The sequence below is a fragment of the Haliaeetus albicilla genome, chromosome 4 (genome assembly GCF_947461875.1).
Source record: "Haliaeetus albicilla chromosome 4, bHalAlb1.1, whole genome shotgun sequence".
Lineage (NCBI taxonomy): Eukaryota > Metazoa > Chordata > Aves > Accipitriformes > Accipitridae > Haliaeetus > Haliaeetus albicilla.
In genome coordinates this window covers 6855873-6868080 of record NC_091486.1, presented here as the reverse complement: position 1 = coordinate 6868080, position 12208 = coordinate 6855873, and the positions used below count along the sequence as shown (strand labels likewise).

Genomic DNA, 12208 nt, shown 5'->3' with positions numbered 1-12208 from the left:
GTATCCTCCATAGATTATTTGTGGGAGACTGAGTTGTTGTTATCACTTAAAAGTCATGATGGCACAGTGATTGCTTAAGCAAAAGGTGGCACATTCTTGGTAGGAGAGAAATGTAATCTGTACTTGATGTTCTGATTGAATGTAAATATTATTCATGGCATATAGCTGAGTCCTCTTCCCTAGTGGTTTTATGGCTTGGGCTTCATTGGTCTTCTATTGCTGAGCTTTATCATTTCCTAAATGTATCATCTGTATTGGAAGCACTTAACAAATTCTGGATTGACAGAGTATATGGATCAGTGAAGCTAGAAACCGTTTATCTTTTAAATTATCTAAACATATTCTTCCCACCGAGCCTACTTTAGTTGTTATGTTTGGGTCATAGCATGTACCATACAGGCCTCTGTTGATATTTTTCTGAAAATACTTAATATTTTATTAGGTATCCCTAAGGAGGAGAAAGCCGACAGAAAGACTCTCAGATTCCATTTCTATCTTGACAAGTATGGGAGTGGATTTTCAGTGGCAATTACATACTCAGAGGGCAGGAAAGGGTCACAGCTTATGTCCAAAATGCCAGGCTTATCCTGGCCTCGTGCATAGATTACTGGTATACCATTTGCAAAACTGTGTCTTTCATGAGTCCAAATTTATATGGAATGTCTTTGTATGGCATTTCTAACCCCACTTCAGTGGCCATTTCATCACGTACCCCTTGAAGGAGAAATCATTACATCATAACTGGTCAGTCTGAAAAAAATGTACATTTTGTCCTGAAATACACAAACTAGAAACACTGAAACATAGTTTATGAAAGAGATCAGCAACTTCTGCCATAAATTCCAAAGAAGAATTGTGGACAGAGTTTCAATGGCCTGAGTCAGAGCTAGGAGCTGGAAGCCATGGCATTGAGATGTAATGCTTCCCAGTTTTGGAGCCCACAAGAATAGCTGAGACTACCACACAGAGGCAAATCAGAGTATTATTTACTATTTATTTGGTATTTCTGTTATGCTTTCTTTGCAAGCTTCACAGCTAATGACTGCAGCATCAAAATATTCCTGCCTTCAAGTAAGCCTTGTAACTCATTGCATAAACCATGGCAAGACTCATTAGTTACCCATTGCAAAGAACCCTCTGAATGCTGAAAAGTGTGTGCATTTTTTCTACACCTATTGGTACACACAGATTTCATAGATAAAAGTTCTGTGTGTGATATACCTACCTTAACAGGTTTTAAGACGTGTCTTCCAGGAACAGTGCTCGGCTCACTCCATTAGGGTAATGCTATTCATTTAATGGAAACACTTATGATTTACACTGGTGTAAGTGAGACTGGAATCTGGGCCTTGATCTTTTTAATGCAAATTCATCAATTCTGTTAGATAAGAGATGAAAGGAGTCCATTACATTCCTCAGTCATCTCTTGAAGCTAAATCATTTGATTGGTTCCAGGCAGTAAGAGGTCCCTACTCTTGCAGTTAGCTCTGGAGAGGAAACCTTGGGTTGGTGACCAGAGCTCTTACTGGAGTTATTTATTTTTCACGGACAGTGATCAATGATGAGTGCTAATAATGACAGCAGTGATTTCAAAGTTAAAAGTTGAGAAAATAAGACTAATATGTTCCTCTGGTGTTAGACTAAGCACTATGTGTTTAAACACACACATTCTTTTAATTCAAACCATTTTATTCTCCTTTTAAATCCACACCTTGATGTTGATCTGACAGTGGTGTAAATGAGAAGGTCACAGAGGTCTCTCTGATGTAAAATCAAAGTGAATTCAGAAGCATGGTACAGATACTGGAATAGTGTAAAACATAGAGTACATAAACATAATAGCTGGCACATACAAAAGTATATTAAGTGCCAAAAGTCTACAATACTGCAAATTAACTGCTATGACAGGAGAGCTAGCAGTGGCGTTCAGAACGGAAAAGCAGAACTCGATTATAGAGATCATAAAATAATCCTCTGCCTTGATCTTCAGCTCCCTAAACCAGGAGAGGCAGAAAGAGCTGGCTCTGAACAAACAATCTTTTATCGCTGATGGATGCGGCACTGCTTTGTCCAGTAAAATTGCTGATTTACTAATAGGAAAAAAATAAATCTTTTGTGATGACACCAACCTCTCTAACCTGCTAAAGAAAGTGCAAACAGATGGGTATCTCTGTGACTGTGAGTGATGAAACCAGTCTAGAGAAATACCAGTAGCATCTGACAAGAACTAATATTGCAACATACAGTAACATCACCAGCATCCCCCATTAGGATATATTCATTTTCTTTGTGCCAAGAATATGACCAATGATACTGCATGGTTTGATTTAACAGATCTGCCTCTTCTAACAAAAAGGTAACAGATATTTTAGACAAATGTGAAATGTGCCCAGGGAAGCCTGGACAGATTTAAATTCCTTAGACTTTCTTCTTTATTGCAATGCCAGCAAAATTAAGGGACTTTTGATCCTACTAGTAAATTTTTAAAAAATGTAGGATACCTGCTTTGCGGATTTTGAAGGGAGAGAAATATTTTTTTGTTTCTGATATTTTTAATAATAATAATTTCCCTTTATATATGAAATTCCATACCAGCTTTGATACTGGTGATGTTTTTCCTTAAGACTAATCTGATGTACTTCAAGAACAATTGCAACAAAGTCTGGTTGATTTAAACTGGTACAAACTAGTGATATAAGCCAGGTAAAACACATAAGTGAGACTAGAATGAGGCCCTGCATTGTTGGCAGAGCAGGTAAATATAGCTCAGAAACTTATTCGTGGAGTTACAGAGTTTGTAATAAGTCAAGTACATCAAAAGATTAATACCTATCACATATCAATTCTGAGGAAATGGTACTTTGTTGATTATAAATCAAAATTGAAGGACTTTTGGTTGCAGCTCATCAAACACTGACTTAGGAAACAATTTTCTTCTAGCATATTTTTTCTCCTCAGTAGCCTACAAAGGCAGTTGGGTAATTTTTACAGTTTCTCTGTGAAAAAATACTTATCCTTTAATCCTTAAATCACAACAATTGAGTATAACTTCATGTCAAAAGCAGCCAATAAAAGTACAAAATAGGGATTAGCAAGAGTATTTTTGTATTAAAATTACTAGAGTTGGAAAGAAGTGGCACATAATCTCAGTACCTTCACAAGCACTGTAGCAAGCTGAAGAGGATTTGTTCTGTTTCATTTGAAGACTGATAGCGTAAGTTACAAGGGAAAGAAGCTATTATTCTAACAGGGAGGATTTCACAATAATCATAATCCATAACTGTACATAAATTTAATTGAAAGTTCATTCTTTTTTGTCTGATATCTTTTTAATCATCAATGTTATACAATACTTCTGCTTCAACTAGCAAAGCACATGGGAAGGAAAGTTAAACCGATCATTTTGGTCATAAATTAGGACGCTAGTACAGCTGCAGCAATTGCTTTCATTTCTGAATATTAAAACAAATGACTACTCTTGTTTAACCTTGAGGCACAAGATTCTCATCGTTTATATTGTGATATAATTCACATGAGTGAGTATAAGGTTCTGATAGAACAAGAAATAATTCCTCTTCATTCCCTCCCCAGAGTGCTCAAGCTGGTTGGACGGCCACATTTGTAGCATGGAGTCCATGAAGTCCTGGACTCAGTTTGCGTATTCGAGAGGAAAAAGAAAAACACACACCCCCCCTCCCCCAGCCTCTGATATACAGCTCGCTTTTGAAAGAAGCATGTATTAGTTTCAGATCCTGATACTTGAGATATTTCTTAAATCTTGCCTGGAGTTGTATATGACAGGTATGAATCACAGTAAATGGCAACTACTGTTTATGCTTTCCTTTTTAGAACATACACAAATTTATTGGTTAATGTTTATATAAGCACGATGTAAGTGTGTCTGATTTACTGTACCAATACCTACAGCTGTAGACTATCTGTTCTACTTAACAACATTTAAAAGACCTTTGGGTTGTACAACGTATATCCCATTATCCCATTAATGACAAGGAGCAGCTTTGGGCAATAGCAGAAATGTTAGTTTATTTATATGCAGAATGATTTTTTTTTTCTCTCAACCGCTTTTACAGCTTCATCAAGTTATAGAAGAGTCAATAGATGACTTGGTGACTCTGACAGACTAAGTAACATTTTGTACATACTCATTGCTAGAGAAAGAAAAATATTGGGTTTATTTTTGTGACCTTTAGATTCGGAGAACTGGCTAAAATCAATTTATAGTTCAAAGAGATTGGATGATACCTACGCTAAGCAGTAAAATTGCTTCTGCTTTGATAGTATGCATCCAAGTATAACACCAAAGCAACAGTCATTGATTTGGCTACAGAATGGGGAGTGAAGGTGGGTTTGTCAAGTGCAGAAGGTTGGGGGAACAATTTGACAGGTTTCAAGCCAGTCTGTCTTGAATACTTAAGAAAAAGATTTAGAAGAAAACCTAGGAATCTGACCTAGTAACTACTGTTATTAAGGAATAAACATGAGTTCTCTTGGCAAATCACTCTGTGCAGTAAAAAGGGGACAACCATTCAGACTGTCCCTAGAGAACCATACATTGAATTATGAGAATTTCATTGAAAGAGAGCAGGATTGGATGACTGATAATGGTTGCTATGCTATTGCCACTTTCTGCCTGAGGTCAGGACCCAGCTTTTCTTTTATCACAGCAGAAGACCTCTTCTAATGATCAGTCCTCCGAGATTAATGGGACCAGCTGAGTTTCAGAGCTCCCTAAGGAAGATTATTACTTAGCCTACGAAGGATACTGTTGAAATGCTTTAATTATCTGTTGCCTTTAGTTGTTGGTATAGTTGTTCTTGCATGACACTTTTTGTTTATCATCATCTTCACAGGTCACCTTGGACAACAGATCCCTTGCAGCAAAAGAATTAGGAAAGAAGGAAAACGGAGTGATACTGGCATGTGTCATGTTCTGATCTTACTGAGGAGGAAACATGTTTTGAAATCCTATGTCGGTGCTGTGGCAGAAATACAGATGTGGTGATTCATACCGTCTAGTAAGTCCTGTTGTGAAGAATTCTCCCTAGTGGCAAATGAGGTGGTTAATCTATTGAATTTTGACTCATAAAGCCAGGTGTTCCTGAAATAAGCCCTACTAGGTGCTCATCAGGTAAGAATGAAAGAAAGCAGCCTTCAGTGTCTGATGATAAAGTACTTTGTATTGTAATGCCGTACTAGTTCATATTTTCTTACAGCCTTTGTATGCAAAACCTTTTTAAAATTCTAAAAATTAGACAGTACCTGGTCTGAGGACTTTGGTACAGATTCGACCATTTCCAGAAAACCCTGCTGGACATCGGCCGCAGACATATCCAATGTAAGGGGGTTTCCGATCAAAACATAACACTCCAGGAAAACATGGCCTGTTGGCACAGGTAGTAATATGTGACAGTGGCGCTGCATGGCCTGAAAAAGAAGGGAGTTCAAGCCTGTTTATTTTTAATTTCTCAAATCAAATGGCTATGTAAAATTAAGCAGTAACTGCCTGAGCCCAGCTAAAGCTTTATAACTGCTTTTATTCTTCTAAAGTCTAATTAATGCAGAATGTTCCCAAACCTTGAGCCAAACATGAGAATGTCCTGTAGGCACAGTGTAACAGAACAGCTGTTTCTCATTAAAGCAAGATTTATTAGTCCTCTAATTACATGTTTTCAAGTTTATTACTCAAAGTTGTTTGGCATTTATCATGGATAATATAGAAACTGTAATTTTCATCATAAGTGAAAGATTAACTGAGTGAGAAACTGTGTTATTTGACATCCTTTTGGTGTTTTATAATTGGAAGGTAATCGTCAAACTGCACAGCACATGTACCCTAACTTTAAAAATACACTGTCAAGTACATATGTTTCTGATCTAGAATTCATCCTTAATGTGTCAAACCTTGTATGATAGGAGACTACTTTAATTATCTTAGAACTATGTGCAAAATTTAACACTCTGGTAGTATATAATATTTTATCACTTATGATGTCACTGAATAGCAAGTATATATGAACTGCCCGTGAAGTATTTAATAGTGTCAAGACAGAGAACAGATGATGAATAAAATCTTAATGACGGTTGTAGATCTTTTTTTAATTGCCTCTGGTGAGGTCTCCATCATGATTCTCAAGTATTTTCAGCATTATTCTTGCACTGTCCCTACAGCATTATGGTGGATACCTGTAAGAGGCAAGTTCTGGTTAGGTGTTGGCTGGCCTGGTACACATATAAAAAAAGAAGGTGAGAAAAAAATAATCTTGTCTTTTACATATGCCCCTACACAATAGATACGCCCAGTCTCAATTTTTCTGCTCCCTGCTCTCACTATAAAATCAACTAAACATGCAGCACTCATTCGAACAGGGCCATGTAAGCATCATGCAGGTGCACACCCGTGTCAGAGAGTGCTGTAGTGCTCCATCTCCGGAAAAAGCAACTGCCACATTCAAGTTCATACTTCAAGAGTCGAGGTTTGCTTATGCTCAAAACTCAGTATTAATTCAGTGACTGTCAATCAAATACTGAAATAAAACGTCAGTGTCACTTGGCTATGGCAAGCTGGCATAAGCTGTCATTCTTATCATCTTGCTTTCCATTGATCACCAAGATTTGGAGTGATTTTGTTCTACCTCAGAAGCGATGCAATTTCTAGTTAAGCCTGACCACTCTGATTGCTATTGCTGTAATGTCTCCCTTCCATGTTTAGCAGCAATCCACAGCCTGATGTATTAAGGGTTTTTTTATTTTTAACATAGAAAGATATTTCTATGATGTATTATAAACAGTTAGTTTATGTTTACTGTTAAGATGCTAAAATGTATGATTTCTGAATATGTAAACTGCAGCAAATGAAAAAGGCTTCATACCCTTGTATACCTACCATGTCTATCACTTATGTTAAAATTCTTAATTACAGGAGAATCCTTTGCCTCCAAGGGTTGCAGTGGCTGCTCAACCTGGGTCTTGTTCAAATCACCTTTACCATTGCCTTTTTCAATGCTTAAAGCTTTTGTAACGTCAGCAGCAAGCACAGCTGTGAAAAGAAAGCATGGAGACAAGGAAACAAGGTGTTAGAGCTTAGCTGTGATTGATGATAAAAGGCAACAGTAACAACAAATCAGATAACCTGACATAAGTTTATTCTGGAAGCCAACCATCAAGCAAATAAAGGCAAATCAGGTGAGTCAGCTACTGACACGCAGCAAAGCTTCAACACAAATATGGAAAAAATTACTACGCCCAAACTCACTGAACTTTGCTTATCTGGGAGACATATTTAATATGCACAGTGATCTTTTATTGAGCTAAGGGCACTAAGAAGGCCTCAGGTCCCCATGTATTAGACAGCACTGTTACTTGGATGAAGATGCTACGCCACATACTGGGACCTGTGCTCTGTCTGATTCCCACCTCTCCTTGAAAGCTTCTGTCTGAAACTATGTTGTGCGTGTTTGTTGGATTCGGTTAGCGCAGCTGCAAACTTTGTACATGTCAAAATACCTGTACAAAGTATACATGGATGAAAAGAGGAAAATTGATTGGTGGAGACTAAAAAAATATTGATTTATGCATTATTTTAAGGTAATTTCTTGAACGGACTAGGGATTGTAAAGTCTATGTGGATAATGTTGCAAGTTAAACAACTATTGCCCTGGGTCTCTTGGATGTTCTGTACTCTTAATATTAGCCTGAGACTATGACTCTTTATATATATTAAACAATGCAATGACCTACAGGCCACTCCAAGAGCTAGAAAGTTTTCTCCTCCTTCGTCCCAGAAGCCTTTATACTTGCTTAAGCAAGGGAAGTATGAGTAGGTATGTTAAGTCTGTATATCAGAACCACAAAGAATGATTTCTAATCTATTCTGGGTGGACATGGAAGCCCTCAGGTTTATTCCATCTAATAAATTTGCATTTCAGAAATAGAGAAATCTTTCTGTAATTAAAAAAATGCAAAGGAAGAAATGACTTTTCTAATGTATTTAAAAAGGTGGCGTTATTTTGTATATCCTTCCTTCATTGATCAAATTAACTACAAAAATATGCATTAGTGAAACAGATGCAAAATCACTTTGAAATAACCAATGTGGCCAAATAATACAGCAAAAAAACCATTCTGTACAGACATTTGGCAATATGATTGAAGGGATATTTGGTAAATCTGGCAAAGGCAGTCCTGCTGGTGCCAGGATCCTGCAGTTACAACTGAGTCTTTTTACATCGGATTTTTTTTTTTCATTTTGGTAGTCAATATGAGGAAAAGTTAACATCTGCACAGTTAATGTCTGTATCTTTTGCTTCTCAGATTTCTTTGGAAACACCAACAAACAAATGCGAAACACTTCAAGTGTTGATTTCTCTCCTTCTGGCCAACAAAATGTTATTTTTGGAGAAGGCATATGTATATGACTGAAATAAGCAGAGCATGAGTGGGTCGCATCCCATGCACTGGGCAGGTCTCAGCAGAATACAAAGTCACTGTAGTCTCCCTACTAAAGAATCTGTTGCCCCAAAAGCAAATACTGAGCAGGTGTAAAATTGTTCCTGGCCATTTCCTTCACTAGTTGGGACCTGTGGCATGACTTTATGCCAAGCATGAGCTCAGCAGCTGTGGACTGTGTCCTCTAATGAAAGCACACCTTGGAAAAAGAGGTGAAAGCATGTGAAGGACTTGCACCTAGATGTTCTTCCTCTTACTCTACACCTTGCTTACACAGCATTCGCCCAAACCAAAAGTAATCCCGGGTGGTGTTCCCCTAGTACTTGTTAGTGGATGGTATATTTAGGAGTGAAATGGTGGAGAACATGGGGAACGTCCTTGGCAAGTTATCTAGCTGGCATCTGGAAAATACCCTTTTGTATGCTATGGTGTTAATCTTAACCGAAATGAAACTAAACTGCAGTGAAAAAATAGCAGAGACCAATTTGCAATTATCCATATTAATATAACATGACAATAGTCTGCTTTGTATATTTAAAGGTCCATACTCAAAGTGAGTGGCAAAGTACTCCATTAAGGATAATAGTAGTAGAATTGAACCCATTTCCCCCCCATCTATTAAAACAATTCATGCAAAACACTTACATCTGCAAGTTTTACCATTTCCCTCCATCCCACTGGGGCAAATTCCACATGCATATGATCCAAAGGTATTCATACAAGACACTCCAGGAAAACAAAGACTCTCTTCACATTCATTCCTGTCTTCCTGACAAGTAAGCCCTGTGGCAAAACAAAGGGAAGGTTAATAATCAGGAAAGATTCCCTGTTTATTCCTCAGCTCAAATGTTGAAGTAGACTAAGGCTTACTTCTCAGCTGTAAACTCATTACAGGGTACGTCACTCATGTTAGAGCCAAATTCCCCACTGTCTCACTTAAACCTGCTTTTATCACACTGTTCATTACTGTCGTTATTGGCACCAGAAGTGCTGAAGTTGAAACTACTGCTCGTAGAAAACTGTGCATGTTAAATAAATTATTTCCCTTGCCTTTCACATCTTTGCTGCTGCTTTTGTTGTCTTGTTTACATGAGATCTTTGTCATATACTGAAGAAGCCAATGAATGTCACCATTTGGCTTTAGGATATGATAAGCTGTGTACTGATCTATTCTTTCTATGTGAACCTCACATAACTAATAGCTTATTGGGAACCAGCCTGATAGAGTCTGGCCAAAGGTAAACCTTACAAAATAACGAGATTTTTTAAAAACTCATTTTTTTCTATTTAAAATTAAAATTTGAAGAAACATTCTGAAAATGTCTCTGAGCCACAGTGCTGGTGTACAGAAGATAAGGTGCTATAGGATCTGAACCCAAAACAATGTGTCTTGACTATTGCTGATTTTGGAAACAGGGTTTTAAAAATCCCTTGAAGCAATCGATATTCAAATTCACAACTCTGGATGATTTAACGGATACCTATAGGGGAAGGTGACCCAAAAGTTAAAATTACTATCTGAACAGCAAATGATGCAGAGTAAACACATATAATGTTGTTAAAAACTCCCTCGGGCTTCAGGTGTGCATGCTGCTGTCTCTATGCTCTTGAGAAAACTTGCTTGGCTATTGCTGGTTACCAGAATATGCAGCCCTGAGAGCAGGTAGTAAACTAGCCCATATCACTTCTATTAAGGCATGCCCTTTGTCCCTTGTAGGAATACCCAAGGAGATTGGGACACCTTCTGGAGAGTCCAGGTACCTGCTTCAGGACATACCACAAGGTACAGAAAGGCTTGTTCCATATCAGATATCCAGTTTTATCATGAAAGAAGATCTAAGGATAAAAGAATACTTTTTTTTCTTCAAAAAAGAAATTTGTCACAGTGGAATGAATTAGAGGATGATAAAAACAGAGCATTATTATTCATCTCCTACAACATAATCTCTCATTGCTTCAGCATTTCAGATAGCTTCCACTACTCCTTTCAAGTTAAAATAGCATCTCCATGTAAAAAACTCAAATTGAAGTCTCTATTGATTGAGCTGCCTAAAAAAGCTAGTGACATCACCTTCTCATGCCTGCTTTGTCTTGTGGATAAAAAAAGAACTGCAGTGCAAAAGCCACATCCCTTTTCTGGTGCCATCTCAAGCTAAGGTGCTCTGGTTTTGCATGCTTCTTGCTTCTTTCATTTAAGTTGGACATCACATAGTATTGCAGGGCTTAACTTACTTTTTTCTCTCCCCTGTTTATTTTGGATTCCTATTTCTATTGTATGATTGTTTTAGCACATATGTAGCATAAGGCTGCTTTTCTCTGATACTGCTTTCTGGTGATGTGTTGGGAAGTTATTAGACATCACATTATGGAAAATATTGAACGAGTTACCCTCTGATTAGATTAGTAACTATTTCCTTTCTCTGAGTATCATATAAAGACTAAAATGATACCATAGACAATGAAAGTAGGAAAGAAGTTCCCAGTTTCAGTAACAACAGCCACTTTTCCCTCAGTCCCCTCTCCTCCCTCCTACATACTCTATTTTTGCTGCAAAGGGCTGGCTTTAAAATCTCAAAGATGTGAGAATTACAAAAAGCAAAGGAACGCCATAAGTAACAAGCTAAATTTTAAAATTCAGTCACTTGACTGATTTTTGTAACATAAAGGTGAACTATGCAGGCACTTCTTTTCACTCAGAGACATTTGATTTTAAACAGTATCTGATCAATTTGGACATAATGATAATCCAGCAGAGTCCAAGGACAAATGTTTGCAAAGTCTGAAACTTGGCTGAAGGTTGCTGAAGAAGCAGCAGAAATGGACAGAAAGCTGTCTGCACCAAGAAGCATCAATTATTCTGTTTGCACGACCTCCAGTGCACTGCAACAAAAGGGAGTCTCAATCCTCTTGGCACTGTTACAGTACAAATAAAAATAATAGGAATAAAAGATCTTCAGGTTGCAAGGTTGAAACATCTGTTTCTGTGCCAGCTCTATTTCTCCATCCCTGCATGGCAAATTGGCTGAGGAGATAAAGTCCTTTTATGCCTTGAGAGGAGCTGACTACCTACAGATGCAGAGAAAGACTTTTTGACTGTGTTCACATTAAGTTGACTCTAAAGGAACAGGCAATCTGATTTAGGAACTCTATGGTTATTACAAACCGTGAACAAATCTTGAGGTTTTCTTCAGTTTCCTGAAAAGTAAAATGAAATTACAGTTCCATCTTCCTCCCCACCTCCCAGTTTTGAATTAGTCACTGGTATATGGGGAAAGAAAGAATAGTTCTGAGATTGAGATACAGTTTTCAAGTGTGAGTTCTGTTCTCAGGTAGGTGATGTTCTTGCTTTCAGTAGCCAAAAGAAGAAACAACAGGAATTCTTGTTATCTTGTCAACAATGTCGAAGAAAAATGAATGAGCTTTGAACACTCAATGAGATAAATGCGTATAAGTCTCTGCAGAAATTTAAAGTAGTAATAATTCTGATTCATCCTTCTCTCAGATTTTCCAGTGGCTTCTCTCCCTGCCTTCTTCCCATTCCTACGTTATACCCTTACATTGCCTGAGATACACCAATGCACCTGAATTGCTGCCACTTAGCACCACACTCTGTTCCCTGTGTTGCTGCTTCTCTTGCAGTGGTGTTTGGGAAGCTCTCAAAAGAGTTAACTTTTTGTTTCTACTACCTGTTCACTATCATTTGTAAAGATTTGACGATGAAGTGGTGCTGTCACTTGAGCAG

The 12208-nt window shown here is 37.7% G+C and overlaps 1 protein-coding gene and 1 long non-coding RNA gene across 6 annotated transcripts in view; one reads left to right on the top strand and one right to left on the bottom strand.

Annotated features, from left to right (window-relative positions):
- Positions 1-11018, top strand: part of LOC138685036 (uncharacterized) — a 151425-nt gene extending 140407 nt beyond the window's left edge. Inside the window, exons 3-5 of the long non-coding RNA XR_011324271.1 lie at positions 4872-5036; positions 6941-7203; positions 10184-11018. This is a non-coding gene — a long non-coding RNA (uncharacterized lncRNA). The remainder of the gene's footprint in view (positions 1-4871; positions 5037-6940; positions 7204-10183) is intronic.
- The window catches only part of LOC104324052 (von Willebrand factor D and EGF domain-containing protein), a 190416-nt gene that overhangs the window by 60211 nt on the left and 117997 nt on the right, over positions 1-12208 (bottom strand). For all 5 annotated transcript variants that reach the window (XM_069780772.1, XM_069780769.1, XM_069780771.1 and 2 more), the window contains 3 exons: positions 9112-9249; positions 6905-7057; positions 5281-5445 (listed from right to left, as the gene is read on the bottom strand). In XM_069780772.1, the coding sequence (XP_069636873.1) occupies positions 5281-5445; positions 6905-7057; positions 9112-9249 (456 nt within the window). The remainder of the gene's footprint in view (positions 1-5280; positions 5446-6904; positions 7058-9111; positions 9250-12208) is intronic.